Here is a 23,153-nt window from a genome sequence, read left to right as displayed (position 1 = left end):
TCCATTTTACACGATGTCATGTCAATTTATTTTTACATAATGTCTGCTGTGGTTCAGAGGCAACTAGGCGAATGTAGAAAGAGTGACCAGATCTGTCACTGCTGTTGGTTGATAAGGTGGCAGACTGCCACCATGTGTGTTTGGTAGAGTGTGTTTTTGTAAAGGTGTCACAGATAGAGCAATTGGGAGTTTGCTTGCATGAATGTGCACTTTCTACTATGTAGCTGACAAAAAGTCTTCCCCTGCCGCATTTATGTTGTCCCTTCATGCCCTCCATACCACCCTGTCAGATGTGAATTCTCCAGGTGGCATTTACTGGTTCAAAGGTTCTCTGTGTAATTGATCAGACTGCTGTTTGATCTGTACGGCTGGCATTTACTCTACAGAGAAAAATGTGCTTTTCCGACTCTGTTGGGACAAACTGGCTGGCTTTCAAATGCCCTTGCCTGCCACCTACAGAAGTTTGGTGTGGATGGATCATATAGACCGAATAATGAGATTTCCTTTGCTCGCAATCCAATGTCTGCTTGTGTATCTGTACACATGTACTTGCATGAGGAATCAACACAAATCAACACAACACAATCAACACATTGTTGCTGTCCTGTTTCTCTTTTCGATTAATCCACTTTTTCTCAGGGTTATTCACAATTTGCCGAAGCAATTACGCCTAAGACATTTTCAGAAACAGGACTCTCGCTCCTTCAGAAATTTCCCTCAAATATTAAATGGCTCTAAAAACTAAATAAATAAAAAGTCCCACTTAGTACTGAATTTCACTGCTCCCAGCACTCTTACAGTCATTATGTTGACAGGCAATGGCTGCAATCTTGACCTTCGATATGGATGTTTGTAGTAGTTTTGGCTTTTTAACTGGGCAGCCGGCATCTTCACTTTCTCTTAAAACCACATTCAGAATGAACCTTTTAAGACTTGTGCAGAGGAAATTGTAGCTATTTGTGTGTCAGAGCCAACAAATGCCAAGTAAAAAAAATATCCAAAATGCTTCGCTTTGACATTCTTTTTATTTGATGTTGTGGGTGAATATTTATGAGTGTGTGGAGCAGAGAAAGGGACATTTGCAAAACAACTTACTGCTACGCAATCAAAAAGAAGTCAGACGGGATTCATTTCATTCGTTCACAGATAAGAATACAGACATTTCAGACTGTGGCTGTCATCAGTGAATTAGAAAAGGCTTTCTTTGTGCAACTAAATACCTAAGCAACATTGTGTTCCTGGTATCCATATATTGACCTCTGACCTAGTTTCACTGACCCAATATCCATGCATTATCTGAAACTGATTCTCCTATTCAGGGTCACAGGGTGTGGAGCCGATCCCTTTGGGCAGGAGGCAGGGTACACCCTGGACAGGTCACCAGACTATTTCTGGGCTGACACATAAGCTCCTTTCATACATGCACTGCAACCCTGAAAATATCTAGTATGTATGTAAGAACACAAATATCTGAATCATATGGACTGGGCATAAACCCTGCTAGCTCCCTAGTACAAAGTCGGATTGAGGCTGTGTGTGAATACAGCAGGTCGTTGTCCGGAGAATTCACAGCAAGTGAGTGGGCTGACATTTATGATATTTCTATCATGCGGCTCGCATAAAATTGGTGAAAAAGAAAGGTACAGGGAGCATCTTGTAATTTTCACTGACGGGTCGAAGGATCCATCAGCTGATGCAAAAGGAGCAGCTATGGTAGTCTAGGGGCTGAATGTCAAGCTTCGCAAAAGAACATCCAACTACCTGACTGTGTATACTGTAAAGGTGTATGCTATTTTGATGGCAGTTCAGTGGATTGAACAGATTTCAACCTTGTAAAATATTCATATATAGTGACTCATTTTTGGCAATCCAGAGTATTAGGTCTGGTGCATCCCAGAGTCGGCCTAATTTAGTATATTCAACCCTGTCAGCATTAAGTAGAGTTCCAAGGAGGGGAAGTGAGGTGACTTTATTATGAGTCCCAGCACATATTGGTATGGCAATGAAAAGGTGGATAGGTTGGCAAAGGAAGCTGTTAAAATGAGACACATAAAATAATAATATAAAATTATTTAAATCTAAAAGAAAAAGTATTTTTATGAAAAAATAAACCAGGAATGGCAACAGTACTGGGAGCAGGAAACAAAAGGGAGACACCTTTATTCTATTCAGAGTAGGCGGTACTTCAAGCAAGGGGGGGATAGGAGAGAACTGGTCAAGTTGACCAGAATGAGAATAGGACACGCCAATCTGAACTGCACTATATCTTGAGGAAGCATCTAACCGGGTTATGCGAGCAGTGCCAGCACCCAGAGACGGTACAGCATATACTTGTGGCATGTAGGAGATATGGGGCAAAAAGAGAAGTGATGTTAACTGAAATGAGGAAAATTGGATTAACAGAAATATCAGTAAAAAGTATCCTGGAGTGTGGAGGGAGAGGAAAAGGAGGAACATTGTTATTTGACTTCTTGAGACACTCTGGACTAATAAAAATGATCTAATATGAAGATGATACAGTAATGGGTGAGCTCCAGAAGGAGGCAGCAATGCAACATTGACGAAGAAGAAGGGTGATTTACACGAAGATGGCAACGAAAATGTCTCACAGGAGAGACGACGAGATTCCGAAACTTTTGGTGGTAAGAGGCGACGACGAAATCGTCTGACAAATTTAAGGAACAGCAAGAGACTCAGTTACTTATGACCAAATCACTAATCGGCTACCTGACCGCTGTGTAATCTGCATCAGTTTCTGAAGTTTCCAGATCCAGACGTCTCTCCAGTGAGACATTTTCGTTGCCGTCTTCGTGTATGTCACCCTTCTTCTTCACCCTTGGATGTTGTCATGTCCTGCCTTCTGCCAGCTGTATCCAGGAACGCGTCTGACAAACAGACAACCATTCACACCTATGGGCAATTTAGAGTCAACAGAACACCTGCATGTCTTTGGACTGTGGGAGGAGGCCGGATAACCCGGGGAAAACTCCACATTAACACAGGGAGAACATTCAAACTCCCCACAGCGGGGCCCAAGCCTACCAGCAGGTTTGAACCCAAACCCTTTTACTGTGGGGCGCCAGTACTAACCACTGCACCTATTATCATTTATGTCACTTGAGCACTGAAATGCAAGAATAGTTGGTGTTTAGCGTCAATTGTAGACTTTATTATCTTCATAATCCAGTCATGTCAATGAAAAACTCTTTCACGTCTTATGCTACTCAAGGAGGAATTTGTGGTGTAAGAAATTACCAAAAGGCTTCAAATCCATTGAGTGGTGCTTCTGTGTTGTCATTTGTGTCTAAAGTGGGCTTTTAATTAATCCATAGACCCCTCAGGATTCTCTAGTAGTTACTTAGAAAGTGCGATTTAAAGTGAATATTTTTTTATCTGGAGATGAAGAAGCCTCGTAAATCTTTTGGAAAATCAGCCACTATTAGTCCGGATCCTGCCTCATTATTTTAGCACAGGCTGTTGTCTCCACTTCCTTATTGGTAAAATAGACTGTATATAATGTGTAGTTTGTGATGATGTTATTATCTTTTAGAGTTTGTCCTTTCAAAAATCAGTTCCCACAACCAGCAGAAAGTTACAGTGTGGAACATTCCCTCTCTTGCAGGTGTACAGTATCACCATGTGGTACTTTTTATGGAAGAGTTACTAGACCACTAAAATAATATACCATGTTTTAATGCATGCCAGTCCTTGGCTGAAATATTGATTCTTCTGTCCAAGCCTTTATTACCACCTGAGTGGACGCTCTCTTTCTCTCTCTCTCTCTCTCTCTGCTGGACTCTGGATTCTTAGCCATGAAATTGCTGTTTGCAGAGCTGTTTACTTTTTATGTGGCCTGAGCATTTACAAATGCCGTGGCCGGAGCGTAATTGAAAGCATAAATCTCACTGTTGTAAAGTAGAAAAAGACCCTCCATAGGTGGCAAACTCAGAAACGTCCTTTCTGAAAGCATCAGAGAGGACGCGACGGTGATGGAGTTGATCTTGGGCTGGGCATAGCTCTGGTTGAGTACACAGGTAATAGAAATGTTCTCTTAAAGATTATTTTTTGGGCATTTTTAGGCCTTTATTGACAGGACAGTTGAAGAAATGAAAAGGAAGAGAGAGGGGGAACGACACGCAGCAAAGGGCCGCAGGTCGAAGTCGAACCTGGGCCCACTGCGTTGAGTAAACCTCTACACATGGGCGCCCGCTCCACCAACATAGGAGCACCCGCTCCTATCCGGGCGCTCATAGAAATGTAATCGGATCTATTGTATTGACAAATAATCCCAAGGGGGAAATGGGGAAAGGCTGACCCAGGGCCTTCTCTCGCGGGATTTTTATTTGCTTCCCGTCTCTTTCTGTCTCTCTGTCTCTTTCCTGTCCCTTTTCAATTATTCATACCCTGGTTTTGACACATGCCTACAGTAAGCCTCCGGATATTCTGTCAACCAACACCACCCCCAGTTTGTCTGGCTGCTCTCTCACTATCCTCCCCCATATTCCTCTATCTCTATTTCCCCATCCTCTGTCCTCACACTCGCCAGCTATCCTTAGATACACCCAGAGAGGCGGGGATAAACAACAAGAGCGGGTTACATATTTATCCTGCAATCAAACATTCCCATCCAAACTGTATTTTTCAATCAGCGATGAACCACATTTAATCCTCAGCCATTAGGTTAGTCATGTCAACTTTTCACATGGATTTTGCTGCCTCTCCTGACAGATTCAAATGACTTAAAGAAAAGCTCATAGCGTCGCTATAGTGTTCGCTGCACCCAGCAATTACCACAGTGGCTGGCACCTGTTTGTCCCTCCATCCATTTCTCTGCCAGAAGATAAGTGGAGCACTGCTCTCCTAGACTCCCTGGAGACTCTACTAGTGCCCAGGCCTGATTTTGTTGTACTGGGGAGCGAGCCAGATAGTCATACACACACACATACAAATGCAGTCACACACACACACACACACACACACACACTGCCACCTGCTTAAATTGGATGGTTCTCTCATTAAGCTAGTTTGGCAGAGTGGACATTGAGTGGGCTTTGAGTGGACCAGCCTGCTGCGCTCTGGCCCTCAACGCTCCGTTTGAGTAGAGGTGAGGTAGACAGCGACATACACTAAGGAACAATGTGTTGTCACGGCCATATGGTACACAGTGGTAACAATATAATTTTATGATATCGGTTATTTAGATTTAGCATGAACATGTAAGTCCCCCTCCTCTCAAAAATGTTTAGCTTGTTTTTACTTCACTTGGATGTGTGAGCGATGTATGCGGAGAGTTTGACACATTTATCTGCTGAAGAGAGAAAATGTCTCTGTTCTCTTAGGGTTGAGTTTGAGATGTGTTGCTTACACAGCAACACATGCTCACACAGTTTGAGATGTGTACATGTGAGCATGATTTTGGTTTAAATGCCAATCGAATGATCGAATCAAATTGGAATGAAATAGTGGTGCACCCTACACGCACAGGCTAAAGACAGCCAGAGCAAGCCTCAGAGCTCAGAGATGTTCTAGAATGCCCATTTAAGATGCTGAAATTACTGTTTATTTACATGGAGTCTGGTGGGTTTAGCGAATGCAATTTCGCGGACTTTTTTTTTTTTTTAAAAAAGGATCTTACTCTTTAACAGAAAGCTCGACCTCCTTAGAAATCCTTTCCATAATGTTGTCTGACACTTAGAATATTAATCTGAGCCTGTCAGTGGCAAAATGAGCACTTTTATGAATGTAAATACAAGCTGGACAATTGACATCCTATTAACTTACATTGATTGTAGCTTGTTTCGGCGTTGCCGACTGCAGCAATCTCATTTAATACTGGACCAATGTCAAAGGAAAATATTTCCTCAATAGTTTTAATTGTATCTGATACTCAATGAGCTGTTGCAGAAACAAGCCCAGCGTGAAGCAATAAAGCAAAAGCTGTCAGATAAATGTAGTGCAGTAAACATTACAACATTTCCCTCTGAGGTGTAGTGGAGTACACGTACAAGTATGAAGTAGCAGCAGGGGAGATTCTAGGATTCTAGGATCAGCCCCTAATGAGAATGTGACACGGATATAGTGAATGCAAAAGTGTTAATCTGCGCCATGAAATTACCAACTTCTTCACAACCGCACTCCTGCTCTCCCTCTGACAGATAGAGACTCAGCCAAAGGGCCAAAATTATAATGTATTCTCATGTAAACTATTTATGTCAGCACAGAGATTTTTGTAAATTGCTTAGCCAGTGTATCCCACCATAATGGTTATTATATTGCCAGATTCCAGATAATCCCACTTACTTATCCACTTACAAATATGAATATATATTTCTACTGGTATGCTTCCTAGTGACATTAATGAAAAAATATGAAGAAAAAACTATTCCACCTGTGTGTGCATGGTTATAATTCTGAAGTGCAAAATAGTTCAGGCTACAGCACAAATATTTCCATCCATAGATAACAATAATCAAGTCTAACCTCTGAATTTCTTTTCAAAGTGCACCAGATTGATGCATTTAAACATTAAAATAGACAACATTTTCTTACAGGGGAGCATGCCCATGGACCCACCTAGGGGGGCTTGTGCCCCAGTGCAGCTCTAGGTCTAGTGACGCCCCTGGGGCAGTGTCCCCGTTTTAAGTTTTACAAAGATAAAAACATTACCTATTTTGGAGGTATTAACACTTCTGAGCTGAAAATGCCCCCGGATTTTGTCTCAAAAATCTGGTCACCTTAGCTTAACGTGCTACGTTAGCGTTAGCTCATGCTAATGCTCGGTGGGGAACGTTAACGTTATAAGGTTATAACATCGTTCAACACGTTCATGAAGTTATTTTAAGTAGTTGTTTTGATCAAGGTAAAGTTACCGTTAAACAGCACTGGGCTAACCCACGATTACGTTTGTAATCTTTATAGATAGAAGACAAATCGAATGTTAATTTAGCCAACTATCCCACCCTGTTTTTTCTGCCTCACTCCCAGCTGCTAAGGGACTTCAGTTGGGATGAAAGCGGACACGACGCATCCACAGTTAGCCAGCAGCCAGCCACTATTATAAACTTACAGAAATCCGAACCCAGCCGGCACAAACTCCAGCGCCGGGTGTTAACGATGCTAACAGCAGTAACAGAAAGTTTTATGTTCCATGACATCCCCAATACGGCCACCTATTGTAATGTGATTGAAGTTCCATGCTGTTTAAAACAAGCCAAAACAAGCTTGTGGGTGGACCTTCGAGTTAAGATTGTTACAGATGTGTGTTTAAATTGTAGCCCGACCGATCATATTTAAGGGTTTAAGAAATCCCATAAATCAAATCAACCACTCAACTTTTTTTGTACATAAACACAAAACATAAATGAACATTTTTGACGATGATCCTTGAGTTTTGTCAAATTGTGACCATGATGTACGGCATTTAATTATTAGTGCTCCCTGGTCAACAAACTATGCAATAAAGACACCTTTTCTAAATGATCTTAAACACATATTTGGCATATCTGTATTGCAATTTCTTGTCTTTACAAAGACAGCATTAGTGAAGCTTATTATGCCTAAATCTGATGCTACTGTTTGTTCCGCAACTGCTAATCTCATGTTGCCAGAGCTCCAGTTATTAAGTACACAAAGGCCAGCCATTTGATTGGTTGCGAGTGAAAATGCCCATCTCATACAATGAAGTTACCTGGGGTTGGTCCTAAAATCCAGGAGGTTCCTCCACCCCTTAACCCAGTGCTGCAGTGCTTAATGAGGCCAGATGCTGGATCATATTAGGCCCAGTAGCTGTTTTGGTTGTTGTTTTTGAACAGCTGTATTGACAACCTGCTCATCTATTGGTTCACAGTGTAGAGGGATTCCAGTGTCTATCATTCATTTCATGGAGTTCCTCAGAGGTTCATTCAGGGTTCTCTATTCATTTAGCCATATTTAATATGGATTGTTTTGGGTCAAATCATTCTGTTTTGTCCAGCTGTACTTGGTATTTTCACCGGATATACTTAAAATGAAATGATATGGTTTTGTGTACTTGGACATTACATTGGACCCACTGTCACATTTTTTGTAAAATAAATATATATATATATAATTTCTCTATCAAAAAGATAGCAAAAATTGGACCTGCTCTGTATTTTATATTTATGTCATCACACCTGGACTCCTGCAGGTGGTTTAATTGCCACAGACAAGTTTCAGTGACTTGGTTGAAACTTGAAATTGAAACTTAAAATTGAATGCCTGGTAAGATTAAAAATACTGCTGTTTGTCCTTTAATGTCAACATCACACCATTTAACAGTATTAACCCAGCGTGGCCTCTCTTCACTGCCAAGCAGCTTAGAGACCTCTTGTTTGATGGCGGTTAACTGTCACAATTGGCCAATAATCCTGAAGAGTGATGTTTTCACTCAGTGGTGATTGTTGGGTCTCAGTGGTGAATTGCAACTTTAAAGATCTCAAATAACGTTTGTATGTTTTAATTTTTCACTTTTAATGTTACACTGTAAGAAAGGCTCATGATGTACAGTACATAGCTTTCGTGGCTGGCACAGGACACCTAATGCAGTTCATTATTATTATTATTAATCATTCCTACCTTTTCATTCAGTTACCTCTGGCTTTATCAATAATATTGCAGTCTGTCAACAACTGTTTACATTGTGACTGATGGTACTTATTAGAGTGCGGATCGGGCCGCATTTTTCTGTCCGAGCCCGGCCCACGTCTGACAGAGCAGTAACCGAACCCAACCCGAGCCCGACAGGCATTAAGATATTTATGTCCGAGCCCGACCCGAGCCCGACACAGTTAGAATCTCATTTTTTTCTCATACTAATGACACATGTACATGTAGCCTAATATGCACGTGTTTCGTTGTCACAGCTACATAAACAAATTTCCGCACACAGGAAGACAGATGTTAGGGTAATATTTTAAATTTATTTTAATCACAAAAACGAACCTTTGCATCAAGTGAAACAGGCCCATTGGCTACCTACATAATAAGCTGTTTTAAATGTAAAATGTCCAATGCTGTATCGCGCTGATGAGACCGAGCCCAACTCGAACATAATTTCTAAATATCTGTCTGAAACCGGCCCGGCCCGTTGGGTACCGTCGGGCTTGGGTTGGGTATCCATCCTCTAGTACTTATGTCAGTCTAGAGGCAAGTATCTCTGAACTATTAGATCCTTCAACAAAGAGCTCTTGGTCAAACACACAACAAGATTAAAGGCGATTTAGTATTGAACTTTTTTTTAAAGTTGGGGGACTTACAAGAGATGGATTAACAACAACAAAAATGAAAATTGAAGCATCAGAGGTTGACATATCCTGACTTTTTCTAACTTGTTTAATATGGGTCAAGCTCCATTCACGTTGGATCCTACAATTCCCATAATGCAATTCAACAGCATCTTTCATTAGACCCTCCCTGTCTCTGTCCACACCTCCAGTTTGTAATGCAGGATTCCTGTTAAAAAATGTAAAGTTATAGTGGAGTAATGCCGTCCTGAGCATAGAATGAAGGCACACTCTCTCTGTGTGTGTTGTAATCCGAGCTTCTCTGTTCTTTGTTTTGGTAGCCAGTCCGGCCGCAGCAGCAATTATCTAGCCAGTGGGTGCACTATTGCCGTTATAAGCTTGCGGCTAGCAGTGCGACCCCCCCACCATTACGGCTCAACCACCCGCAATTTTGTTAGTATTTCAAGTACAGCACCTTTAAAGCTAAAAAGTAATCAATGATTGGGCTGTGTGTGACTGTCTTCCTATCTCTGCTGTGTTATTCCATTTCTCTATAATTTATTTTTTCAACCCATATAGATGGATATACAACGATACACTAAACCAGCACAAATGCCATCTCATTCTCACTCCTCTGGCTAGGTCTTTACCTGCTTCATCAAATTCAGCCTTTAATGTCAGCCAGCCCAAAGCAGGGGAACCAGCAATGAAGCTGTCATGCTGTTTTATCCAAAAAGACTCTTCCGCCCCAAACGCTGTCTGCCTGCAAAGCCCCTGTAATCCAACTCTGAAACTTGCCAACTTCCCAAAGTCGTAGCATCACATCAACTCTCCACTTGTTTTCATTACCTCTCCTTCATTCCCTATGTTTTTGAGCATCTCCATATCCCAACACCTTTCCTCACTCTTCAGACTTTCTCCTGCCTCCCCCAGTCTCCGTTCACTTCCACTCCCATGACCTCTTGCCCCAGGGACTCACTTGGTTGTTGTGATAGCAGTGGGTTGTGGGATACCAGCTGCAGTTTTAATGATTTTGCCCCCAGGCCCAGATGAGCCAGAGAAATACAGTTACTACCTTTTCAACAGAATGAGAACTCTCACCCCAGCAACGCCTCTGCGAAATGTGTGTGTGTGTGTGTGTGTGTGTGTGTGTGTGTGTGCATTGTGCACAAGCATTTAGACTTGTTTTTGATATTGCATATAAGAGATGCTGTATGACCGGTTGCATTGTTTTGGTTTTGGTCATTTTTGCACATATCAAAATTGTATTTTTTTTATATTGATTTACATACAGTTTTTGTAGCTACTAGCTAGTGGCTTTGTGCATCAGTGTGGGCAGTGTTGTTGTGGAAAATCGGAAGCTCACCCATCTGAATGTCTTCCTCCCTCTAATCTCCACGTCTCTCTCTCCTTCTACCTTACACCTCATTCTGTACTCTCCCTCGCTCCTGCAGAACTGCAGCACGTCCTGCAAACACATTGCAATTAGCATCATGCGCTTCAGTGCATCCCAAACCGCTCTCTGATGAAGTTCAATCAATTCACTTTAATTATAACTTTCCCAGAAACACCTCTAATCTCTCCAAAAGTTTGATCTCTCGGGGGTTTGTGCAGTAAAACGCTGTGGCAGGTAGACATTTGTAAAGTGCTGTGTGTGTGTGTGTGTGTGTGTGTGTGTGTGTGTGTTCTTGTTTAACTATATTCGTGGGGTCCAGACAGCTTTGTGGGGCCAAAATGCTGGACCCCACAACTTTAAAGGGCTGTTTGAGGGTTAAGACTTGGTTTTAGGATTAGGGTTAGAATTAGGTTATGGTTATGGTTAGGGTAAGGGTTAAAGTTAGGCATTCAGTTGTGATGGTTAGGGTAAGGGGCTAGGGAATGCATTATGTCAATGAGGGGTCCCCACAAAGATAGTGCCACGCACTGTGTGTGTGTGTGTGTGTGTGTGTGTGTGTGTGTGTGTGTGTGTGTGTGTGTGTGTGTGTTTTCATCTACATAATCTGACTCTCTCTCTCTCTCTCTCTCTCTCTCTCTCTCTCTCTCTCTCTCTCTAGACATTGATGACTGCCAGTCCAATCCATGCCAGAATGGAGGAACCTGTATCGATGAGATCAACTCCTTTGTGTGTCTTTGTCTGCCCAGCTACGGAGGAGCTGCTTGTGAGAAAGGTAACGATGTGGACGAAAACTCTGCTTTCTCATTTCATCCGACAAAGGGGTATGTGTTTTGTGGAAGCAGAGAGCGGAGGAGGAGAAAGAAGAGGATGGGGAGAAGTAGATAGATGGAGGATGGAGGAAATGACTGAGAGTAGCAGGAGGACATGGCAAAAATGGATAAAGAAGGAACACAAGACAGTGATGGCAGAGAATGTTGAGACAAAGAAGGTGGAGAAGCAATGTGTTGTGACAGTGGAGGTAGCACAATGAAGATAAAGAGGGGGAAGGGATGGGAAAGGTGTATGAGGCACAGCAGAGTAAGATGATGCTAGAAGAGCAGGATGTGGGGACAGAGGTGAAGAGAAAACAACAAGGTTGAGGAAGATGGAGATAATGAGAATGTGGAAGTGGAGGCGGTGGAAGTGGGAGGAAGAGGATTTTGGATGTAGACAAAGAGGTGGATGATGGAGAGGGAAGCCCTTTGGAATAATGTATCAGGTTTATACAGGACACCTCGTCCAGCTGGTGTTCTCTCTCATTACTGGAATTCCCCTGTGAGAAGGGGGCCACAGAGGAGGCTGTTCACAAACTGCACGTTACATTAAAACATGGCCGACATGTCCGTGGAAAACAACGTTGAGGAAAGCCAACAGCTGTTGTATACATTAGGGTTGATAATTTGGGTTTTTGACCATTTAAATGAAAAATAAAATACCTAGATTTCTTTTAAAGGAGTTGATTCGTTCAAAACTATTTGTACCTGGATTTTATGTCCCCAAAGTAAACAAGGGTTGTGACATTGGCAGTTGGCAGAAATAGAGAGAAGTGCACATGAGCTTCCTATTGTGTGCCAAAATATCTGATTAAATCGTTAAAGACTATTGCTGAAAAAAGTATTTTTAACATTTTTCACAAGACTTATTGAATTTTTTTAATCTGATTTCTTTGGTAGCTTTTTTGTTTTTCATAATAAAAATGAATACTGATATCACTGATCCTGTATCAGTGATATCAGTATTCATTTATATATATATATATTTTATATTTTATATATAGCATATTTAAAAACTCATTTATATACTAAGGGTGAATGCAGGGATACAATGGAAATTAAATAAATGTGTGAGTTTGGAGTTTCCTTTCTAACTAGCAATGCATTGACTGAATTCTGCAAATCCTTCATCTCTTAAAACACAAGATTTAAAATTGCACAAAAAACATGAGAATGAAAATAAAGATAGTTGGAGAGACAAAGAGAGCGTGAGATTTTAGCAAAGGATACATTTTTAGAAGAAGTATGAGAGAACGGGAGTATTTCTGGACTGCTCTGAATTGCATTAAACCAAGCCAGATTCCAGTGGTGTAGCGTGACCTTTGATCTTAACTTTTAGAAGAGTTGTGACTTTGAATGCCTGTCTTTCTTATGTGTCTGGCTTCCAGTGTCTCGCTTTTTACTGCTCTGCCGTGGTCTGATGTGGCTGAGGGCAGAGCAATCGATAGAGAGAGGAGAGAGCGAAGCCAGACAGAAGTAGCAGACCAAAGCAGGACATTTTGAATGCTGTAGAAACTGCAGTAGGTTTGGCAGGCTCTAACAGAGCTTCCAAATTATTATTTTCATGGCTGCCTCTTTAAAGGGGTGCTATGCAGTTTGGGCCATTTCTTCGCTGTTTTCTCACTTTTTGCGCAGGTTTCTCTATAGAGCTCCCCCTACAGCTTCGGAATAGATATTTGGCAGCTCCAATGTTTACTTGTGTCTGACTCCTCGCTCAGTCAGTCTGCCATTTCCTCTTTCTCTGTTCCTCCGACAACGCTTTCCTAGCTTTGTGCTTCTTTTTTGCCAGCTCAGCCATGACGATAGTGTCAAAAACTCCATCGCTACCTTGTTAGCCGGTTCCTGAATGGGCGTATGTGTGCAGTGCCGTGAAGCAATTCGTTGCATCGCGAGACCTGATATCACGCAATACTTCCTGATGCTAAGGCCGGCGACTCGCCGGCCCAAAGTTGCAAGGGTGGTTTTTCAGCTCACAGGCGGTAGGGGGGAGCGAGACGACCGCCGTTCAACTCGAAAAAAGTCATATAACCATTCCAATGACTCCGAAGCTGTTCAGTTAAGATAAATTAAGCTATAAAAAAATGACATAGTTCCCCTTTAATATGCATGCCTCTACTGTGGTGCAGATCATACATACACAAGAAAAAAAAAAATTTTTAAAGCCACAGAGGCTACACAGTATATATACATTTGTTTGTGGTGATGTGTTTGACTGTGTTTCAGGCAGTTTTAAACTTCACCTTAAATGTGCATCTACTTTAAGTCAAGGCAGATCATTAAAGTGTCAATCGATCGAGTCTCACAAGGTTTGATTTTACCAGCCTTTAGTATTGCATGTACATCATAAAAAGTGTGTTTTTCCCTCCACTCCTTCCCAAACACACACACCCATCTCCAGAGTGTGCTTCTCATTTGACATGCAGCGCGTACTTTTCCTCTCCTGCTGCGCTGCTGCCTTAATGCCTGATTGGGAACAGCAGGTCTGATTGTGTAGATCTAAAGTCTCTGTCTGTCTGTCACTTTTATCTCTCGCTGCTCCACACTCGCAGAAAAACAGGATTCAGCTGTGAAAAGTGCAATTCGCAACAGGCGTCGCTCTGCCATTTCGTCGTGATCTCAGTTTGATATCCAGAAGGGGGTCTGAACGCTGGAAATGAACTCATTTGTTCCGCCAAGGCTTCCATCCATTTAAATGTCATCCAATTGGTCCCTGTCTCACTAAAGTGGTCCGGTTCTCTCCGTCTCATTTGCTGTGTCTTCTTGAATGTGTGTGTGTGTGCTTTGACTCGTAAGCTAACAGCCTTGCATGCTGGGTAGATCCGGTCCGCTGTTGGCTCCCTCTGGCCTGTTACCATGGTGATCCCATCTGAGAGTCAATAATTGTAAGTTGACAGGGCTGAAGTCCTTCAGCAAATGTCCTGAGAGATAGAAGAAAATGGCTTGTTACTCTACAAATTTTACAGTTATATTAACATTACACAAGTTTTTGTTTTTGTTGTTGATCAGGTTGGTTTATAGCTGTTTTTTGTCTGTAACACACTTTGAAACTCAAGAAGTTTAGAAGTTTGATGATATTCTTTTTGTATTAAAATAAATTTTCAGCATTTTTCACATTATTTAATAATCATCACTGTAGTTGTAGCTGTGCGAAACAACCAAATCCCTCCTCTTGCAGTTATTTTTTCATCAGTTCTCTATCAGTAATGAATGTTGAAAAGAAAAGGCCAGTGTGATGAGAGTAACGGAGACATCAGCCAGTTGTTTCGCTCTCTTCTTATCCCAGCACTAAGACTGATAGTTGAGTGCGTCCTGCTGTTTTTTTGGTTCGCTGCCTAATCAGTGGAGGCAGAAAGCGAATCTCTCTAAGCCTGACTGACTGAAGTGAAAAGTGGCAGAGAAAGCATTAGCTGGTTTCTTCTCATCAACTCTTTTCCCCCAGTCTTTTTATTCATCGTTCACTCCGCAATTTGCTTCCTTCGGTTGTTCTAGGGAGAAAAAGGACATCATGTGTAATGTGTGAGAGTGTGGTTGTGTTACTTTGCTATTCCACTACTGTACATACCGACGTATCATGTTCCCTTCCTCTCCCTACCCCTCTGCTGTCACTCCCTGCACTACTTGCATCTTTTTGTGCCTCTCATCTCTGGTGCACCGCAGGAGGTTTCGTCACTCAGTGTGAGTGTTTGTGTGTGTGTCACTGTGTGAGTGTGTCTGTACAGCCTGTATCTGCTGTTTTGCAGTGAATGTGTGCGCGTGGAAGTTTGTGTGATGCTTTAACATTTCTTAGAGCTGCAAAGTCAGAGATCTTTCAGCTAACAGACCTTCACACAGCAACACATCCACATGTTTTTTTTACTTGTGAGGACCCTCTTTGACATAATGCATTCTCTAGCCATCACAACTATACATGTCTTACCCAAAAAGTCTTAACCCTTTCAAAAAGCCTTATGAAGATGTGAGGAACCGCCACAAAATGTCCTCACTGCTCAAAGTCTAAAACTCACTTTTGTCTTGTCTACAAAAATAGAAGCACAAAAGTACACTCACAAACACTTAATTTCATATTTGCTCTGTGTCTTTTCTACTTTTGTGGCTTACTGATACATTATGTGCCACACACACACACACAAACAAAACTCAGTCTACCTACCCTTGAACCCTTCCAATTATCAAAAGACTTTTTCCCTTTGTTTATTCAACAGCAGCTTAGATGGCAATCGAACACTTCCGACTCCAAGCAGTAAACTGCAGTGCTGTGAAATAACTTGTAGTTACAAAACAACACGCCTAATAAAACAATAATCCTCTCTCTCTTCTTCTGTTTCCTAACAGAACTAATAATCTACAAATTGGAAACCAAAAGCTTGCATTGAAAGGATGTGTAGCTAATTAATCCCAAGGTATTTAGCTTGGTTTTATGTGAGGAATGTGTTTGCTCTCACAGGCAAGGCCAGCACTTCATCTTCAGCTCCAAAGCCTCTGTTCCTTGCCCTGCTTCCACGCGTCAAATCATTAACATTTTTTTTTTTTTTATTTGGCTTTTGGGAACACATTTGCTACATCCCCGAGTAGGCTACACAGCTGTTACTGGCAAGTATGACTCTGCAACTACTGGTTGAGCAGCATACAGAGGTAAACACGCAGGCAAGCATGGCGATGAGTTTAGCCTAGAAGTTTGTTGGTGGGGTTTGCAGCCTTCAGATAGTGTGGTGAGACCATTATACATCACAACTACTATTGGAACCAATAAAAATCCAGTAGAAGTCACAGTGTTCCAGGCAGGATGGCTCACTCATTCTGCTGGCATGAGATACTGCTGCTGGCATAAACACCTTAAAACACACATACAATACACATGCATGCACGCACGGACACACAATAAGTTATTTGACAGGAAAACAAAAACTAGACAGCGTTACAGGAAAGCTAAAGAAAAGTGGAGCTCAACTTCCCCCCCAAAGAGTGTGACGGGTGAATCTGAGGCAGACAGATAGGAAGACTTCTGAGTACGTTGACGCCAACAGCAACACCAGTGCTGCAGATTGGAAGCAGGAAGCAGGCGATGTAGTGTAGCCTACACACTGAGACTAATGAGGAGGAGAGCAAACTGAGCTGACTGACAGTGGTGGGAAGTGCTTCAAAAAGTTCCACATGCAGTCACTCCATCACTGTGCTCTTTTTTTTTCGGACCTCATGTTCTACCTTTTCTCTCACGTGTGCATGTTTTCTTACAGTGAAGGTAATTTACCTGTAATTTAGAGTCACTAGGGGTAAATGCATGATTGAATTGAATCTTGATGATTGAATATCCTCTGGTTTTAACTCATCCCAAGGAACTACTTCCACAATTCACAGTTTACATCCACTGCCAATGTTCAGTGCTTATGCATTATGTGTAGTGTATCTTTTATGTAGGGCATATCTACTAACTACTTTTTTACTAACCATAACCACATTTAACCAACCTTACCTATGTGTTTTACGTTGCCTAACCCTAACCATGTCTCAAACATAGTTTATTTGCTTTAACCACGATTTTTTTCGACCTTAAAGGGAAAATGCGCTGATTTTACAAAGTTTTTAAGGAAGACTTCCAGTAGCGGCCCATAATGGAGTAGACCGAAGTCCCGTGGCTCCCGAATATTTTTTCTTTAATACCGACTCATTCAAGTTTTAATCGTGATTTGATTACGTACCTTGAAACTATTTTCACTATTGAATGAGGAGGAACAATATACAGCCGTATAATAAATACGAGTGAGCATTTAAAAGCAACAAAAAAACAGTGCGACAATGGGAAGAAGTCACAAGATGGCGAAGGAGACCCCACTCACTCTGCAAACACTAAGGTGTGAGCTACAGCTGTCCCACCAAGCTTCCCTGGAAGATTTTAAGGCTGAAATTGCCAACCTCCGTCATGATCTGAGCAGAGACAGTTTTTAGGGAGTACCACTGCATATGTGTAAAAAGTAGAGGTGGGTGGGAAAATCGATACAGCATAGTATCGCAATATTTTCAGTGGCAATACTGTATCGATACATGGACGCTAGGTATCGAGTAACTAAGTATGACAATTTGAGTTTTTGGTACTAGAATGATAAAAATCAATTGCCTTTTCAGTCCACTAGGTGGTGCAGTTGAGGTTTTGTTTCTGGTGAGGTCAGGACGTGGACAAAGTTTTGAAGGCATAATTTGAAGTTGGAAAAAAGGTAAATTGCAATATGTCAGTAAATTGCAATATATCGCAGAATATCGCAATTTGTTTAAAATCGCAATAATATTGTATCGTGACAAAAGTATCGTGATAATATCATATCGCGGGGCCTCTGGTGATTCCCACCTCTAGTAAAAAGCCAAAGTCAAGTCTGATAATTGTCCTCAAGTGATGTCTCTTGAGTTAGCGTCAGTTGGGGCTCAAGATTACAAGTTTGAAAATGAAAAGAATCTGGAGGTGTGGAGTTAGAAAGAAGTGAGCTTACCAGACGACTGCGGCCCGCTCTTCATCTCGGATTGAGGCTAGCGGCTGGAGTTTAAATTAGCTGCTACTAGCGTAACACACCCGAATTTCCAAACTGTTGGTGGCCGTGTTGTATTGTGGATAATGTAGGCACCAGGTTTTGAAAAGGAGGAAGAATGCGTAATATAAAAAAAGATACATCTCTGGTTCTACTGCATCGATTTTTATACTTTACTTTTTAGGATTAGCTTCAGGGTCCAAAAAAGTTATGGGAGTGCAATGCTAAATCAGTGGAGTACTCTTTTAACCATATTCTAGTTGACATATGTAGTGTAGAACGTGAGAATTTTGGCATTGAATTGAAAACAAAAAAGGCTTTTTGTCTGTTGTATTCAAAATGTTGCAGAACTGTCCTGTACTGACAGTCTTGTCTGGTGATAAGGTTGGGTTTCAAGTCAGTAGGGGCTCAGATATAGTGATAGAACTAAGAGAGGTTAGGATATCATAATCACATTTGAAATAATACATTTCAGGTAATTGTGCATTTCTGAAAGTAGATATACTAAATGATGTTAACCATATTTAAGCGTCTATCCTTTCGTATGGTACTGTTGCTTGAAATACAGCTACAAGTTTCTATTGATCCTGGTTCAGACCATGTTTTGACCAGTTTCAGTCACTTCACCCTTATCATGCTATTGCTTCTTGTACAGAGGTGTTCACTGGTCAATTAGATATGTCACTCCTGTCTTATCTCCTGTCCACGCTCTGTTGTTAAGCCACAGGACACTGAGCATCTTCTTTCAGACTTGACAGAGAGGCTGAGGAGGAAGGTGTCTGAGTTTGCCGACTTTGCTGTGGTGCTTCTCTGCTCTGTCCCTGACTGTGCTGCCGCCGTCTAAACCGGCAACCCAGCAGAAGCTCGGCTCAAGATTAATTTTTGTTTCTTTTTGGTTTGCCTCGCTCACAGTGGTCTTCTGAAGAGAGAAACACACACACACACAGGGCAGGTACACAAGGAAAAATAAATCCCGGAAGTTTTGCTTTAGCCTGGCAGAGGCTTTTCAAATGGAATAACAGCAAGGCATCACTCACTCCATATGTTATGTGTTCGACACTTAGCGATTCTCCCTCTTAACAGTAGAGCTGGAGAGAGCATGGGGGTAATTTATTCTCATTTTGGGTACTTAATTAGACAATGTTCCTGAAGCAACTGTCATTCTCCTCTCCAGAGTGAAAGGAAGTTCAGGCAGAAAAGAAAAAAACCCAGAAGAAAAGAGAGAGGAAGCATCAGAGCAGGTGTTACAATAGATGAAAAGAGGGAGAGGAGAGTCTGTGTTCCTCTGCTGTGCATTAATGAAGGTTTCTGAGCAGTGTGAAACGCTCGATGGTGTTTTAAGCCGTTAAAACGTTAAAACGTCTCCTTCCAGGCAGCGCTGCGACCGTTGACTTCAAGGCACCTAACCCTAACCATAAGCAATACCGTAACCATTGCCTAATCCTAGTGTCTTCCAGGCAGCGCTGCCTGGAAGGAGACGTTGGGGGCTTAAAACACAGATAAACTACTTTGAGCTGTGCTCGAGGTTTAGCACGTTTCTTTACCACCTCTTTTTTTTTAAGATTATTTTTTGGGCATTTTTAGGCCTTTATTTTCACAGGACAGATGAAGACATGAAAGGGGAGAGAAAGGGGGAATGACATGCAGCAAAGGACCGCAGGTCGGAGTCAAACCCGCGGCCGCTGCGTTGAGGAGCAAACCTCCACATATGTGCGCCCGCTCCACCGACTGAGCTAACCCGGCCACTTTACCTCCTCTTTTTGATATACACAAGAAAATTGCAAAAGTACTCTGATGGCCAAGTTACGAAGCCTGGCTCGTACTATTGTGCTTTCTTTTGTTTTTCATTTACTGTCATCCCACAGTTATTTCCACCACAGGACGTTTTCCAGCAACCTTTTTCAGAACTCAGGAACTTAACCTGCAACCACAGGAAGCTTGTTTCCAGTTTTTTGGCCTACCAATGTTTCTGCTCCTGTGTGGTATTATTCTGTATGACTCTCAACATTCATTCAGACCAGCAAACTAACAGTGGCCGCATGTCGCAAGAGTCAATGTGTTTGAAAAAAGTTGTGCAAAAAAAAAACTAGTGAAACTTTTATGTTTTAATGGCATCATGTATCATATGCCTAGCTGGCAGTTAAAAGCACACGACATGTAAATAACACAAATTCTAAATGACTGATAATCACATTTCTAACTGCTTCCCCAGAGCGTTAAACTGATGCATCCCGCAACAGTCTGTCCTCTGAGCATACAGAGAAGAAACTGATATTACTTGTCCATCAAACTCCCAGGAATGCAGCGAAGAAGTCAACCCAAAACTGTCAAAATAACAGAGCATTACTGGGATTAGTAACTGTAATGTAATAACTGAATGTCTCGATACTGGTTACTGAAAAAAGTAATCACATTACTGTAACGAGTAAGTTGTTCTCATGCCTGAGAAACGTGTTCACCTGTGTGCAGACCTGGAATTTCACCATTTTAGGGTAGCACAAATTGAGCACAAATTGTGATTTTTTTTTTTTTTTTAAAAAGCCAATAAACCAGAGCACGTTTTTCTTCCATCCAGGAATGCTGTGTGGACTAGCCAGACCCTCCTCCGCAGCGCTGTGGAGGAAGGTCTGGCAAAGCGAGACTAGCTATACGCTAATAGGCCATTACCTGCCCACTCTTTTTTTTAGAATAATATTGATTCAGACAATGGAAATACACAAATCTGTTGATTGGGTGTGCTGTCCTCACTGTGTCCGTTTGAATGAACTGGATTTTGCCTATTTACTGTAAGGGCCCGTGCTGCCCTCACTTTTACCTTGGCCTCCTCCATCAGCATCAATGTGCAAAGACACGTCTACGGGCTAACTATGCATACTGGCATTCATGTTGCGCTCTGTAGCTGTTTTACTGTAACATCCATTACCCTAATTGTGAGAATCAAACTATTAAGATGTTCCATTAATCAACGCTGCACTCGTATCAACCATTAGTAATTCCACAGCCGCTCTCACATTCTCACCTTTTGTCGCTGGCTATCAGCAGATTCCCTCTCATCTCGCTCTCTCTGTTTCTCTCTCTCTCTCTCACTTACGTCCCCTCTCTCTGGACTGCTGTCATCTGCCCTCTTGCAAATGGCACGCTGAGCTGTCAGCCTTCAAAGAGTCACACAGGGAGGAGGCATAATGGCAGCGCACACACACACACACACACACACACACACACATGCAAACACACACCCGTTTCATCATTCAGGGGATCTGAAAAAGCCGAGCAGTAGAAATATCACTTGGTGATGTGGATAAACGAGCCAATCAGTCATCTGGAAGTGTATGGCCTTTTATTTCCTAACTGCCGTTCACTAAAGTCTGTGGGAATATTAATCGCTAAAACATACCCCCTGCCTCTCTCTCCGCCTGACAGAGGGAAAAAAGGGGGAAAGAAGACGACTTGAGTAATGTCTAAATATTTGAAGAGGTTGATGTGATGTTGGGCTTTGAGCCTAACTGTCAGCGAGTGGGAGAAGAAATCAGCAGAGACTGGGTTGAAGATCTGAGGGGGAGAAAACATGCCTGTTTACTTTTTATCTCTGCCTTTCTTTCTCTCTGTCTCTGTCTCTTTCAGTTTCTGTGACTCTATCACTTCCTTATTCTGTCTCTCTCTCTTTTCTGTCCTCCCACTCTGCATCTTACAGTGTTTGATGCACTTAAGTTTTTTGTCTTCCTTGGACGCCAAATTATTGTATATGCTTATGTAAATTCCCAAGTAGAAATCACACCAAGTCTGCATTTGTGTGTGTTTAGTTTGTAGTTCCTGTTTTCAAAGGCCTCAATGTGGCCAGCACCGGCCTTATACACATACAGTACAGACTCACTGCAGTCAATGTGTGATTCAGTGAAGTATGTTTCATTTCATTTATAGATGTGCGTATTTGTGTGTCTATTTTTGTCTCTACCCTGACTCTCCTGTCCCTGTTGCTGTGTAGATAATACCCATCGCCCACCATCATCAGCCAAACTGGACCCACTCCCAATGCTAATATAGTGTACCAGCTGCCATGTGGGCAAACATTTTGAGCAGGTAGCTTCCAGTTCAGATGAAGGAGTGAATAAGTTAGCCGTCAGCAGAGAAAATTACATCAGCAGTGACTGATTTATAGTTCCCGTTTGACCAGAGATAACAGTAGTAACATGGTTCTAATGCTAATCTACTGCTCTCTGTTCAGAAGCACACGGTCTGTGCTACAGGGAGGAGTATGGCTGCAAAATGCTGATTCTAACGCAGCCAGTCTCCTGTGAAGCTGTGAGACATTTCCAACATAAGACAAACCTTTACATAAATGTCCAGTTTGTTCATTTAATATTAGTAGAATTAAGAAAATTACTAAAATCTTAATCAGGGTCCTGAAACTTTCTGCATATTGGAACAAACATAGGGAAACAACCTGCACTGGTCACCATCCATTAGTGTGGTAACATTGACACCACATTTCCATATTGTCTAATTAGGTCTGTAGGATGCAAAATCTACATAATGCTAAATGAATTAGTTTGGGAAATAATCATTGTATTAATAAAGCAGAAATCTAACTGTGGATATAACAATGCTCAGACAGCTTGGTTTATAGATAGTTAAAGTGGTTCCTGAATAGTGACAGGTTATTTATGTTCTTCCATAGGCCTAACATTATACTGTATGTTATGAACTTTACTGTTACATGTAATAGAATATCTTTTACACATAACAGGTAAGAATATCAACGTCAACATTGATATTCTTGAGAATCTATTTGTCCCAGTCCTAACCTTAAAGGCACAAAAAAAATGCTTTTTTTTTATCCATAATCTCCAGCAATTTAAAGTGCCAATATTATGAAAAAATCACTTTTTCTTGGATTTGGGGTGTTATTTTGTGTCTCTGGTGCTTCCACACGCATACAAACTTTGAAAAAAAACATCTATGCTGTTTTGAGTGAGATACAGTTTCTGAATGTGTCCTGCCTTCAGTCTCCGGGTGAGCTGTTCAAAATCTGCACGGTTTTCTACGTAACTAGCCGAAACGAGGGGGCTAGGGGGCTAACCGTTAGCATGTTAACGCTAGCATGCTAGCTCGTTCTCAATGGCAAAACACTGCTACAACACACACAAATTCACCCTAATCTACAAAATAAATTGTATAGAACTACTTACAT

The 23,153-nt window shown here is 41.7% G+C and overlaps 1 protein-coding gene across 2 annotated transcripts in view; it reads left to right on the top strand.

Annotated features, from left to right (window-relative positions):
• ncanb (neurocan b) overlaps positions 1 to 23,153 on the top strand; it is a 158,027-nt gene that overhangs the window by 112,007 nt on the left and 22,867 nt on the right. For both annotated transcript variants that reach the window (XM_031318339.2, XM_031318338.2), the window contains exon 11: positions 11,297 to 11,410. In XM_031318339.2, coding sequence (XP_031174199.1) covers positions 11,297 to 11,410 — 114 coding nt within the window. The remainder of the gene's footprint in view (positions 1 to 11,296; positions 11,411 to 23,153) is intronic.

This window comes from Sander lucioperca, chromosome 11 (assembly GCF_008315115.2).
Source record: "Sander lucioperca isolate FBNREF2018 chromosome 11, SLUC_FBN_1.2, whole genome shotgun sequence".
NCBI lineage: Eukaryota > Metazoa > Chordata > Actinopteri > Perciformes > Percidae > Sander > Sander lucioperca.
This window is presented reverse-complemented; position numbering and strand designations above follow the sequence as displayed.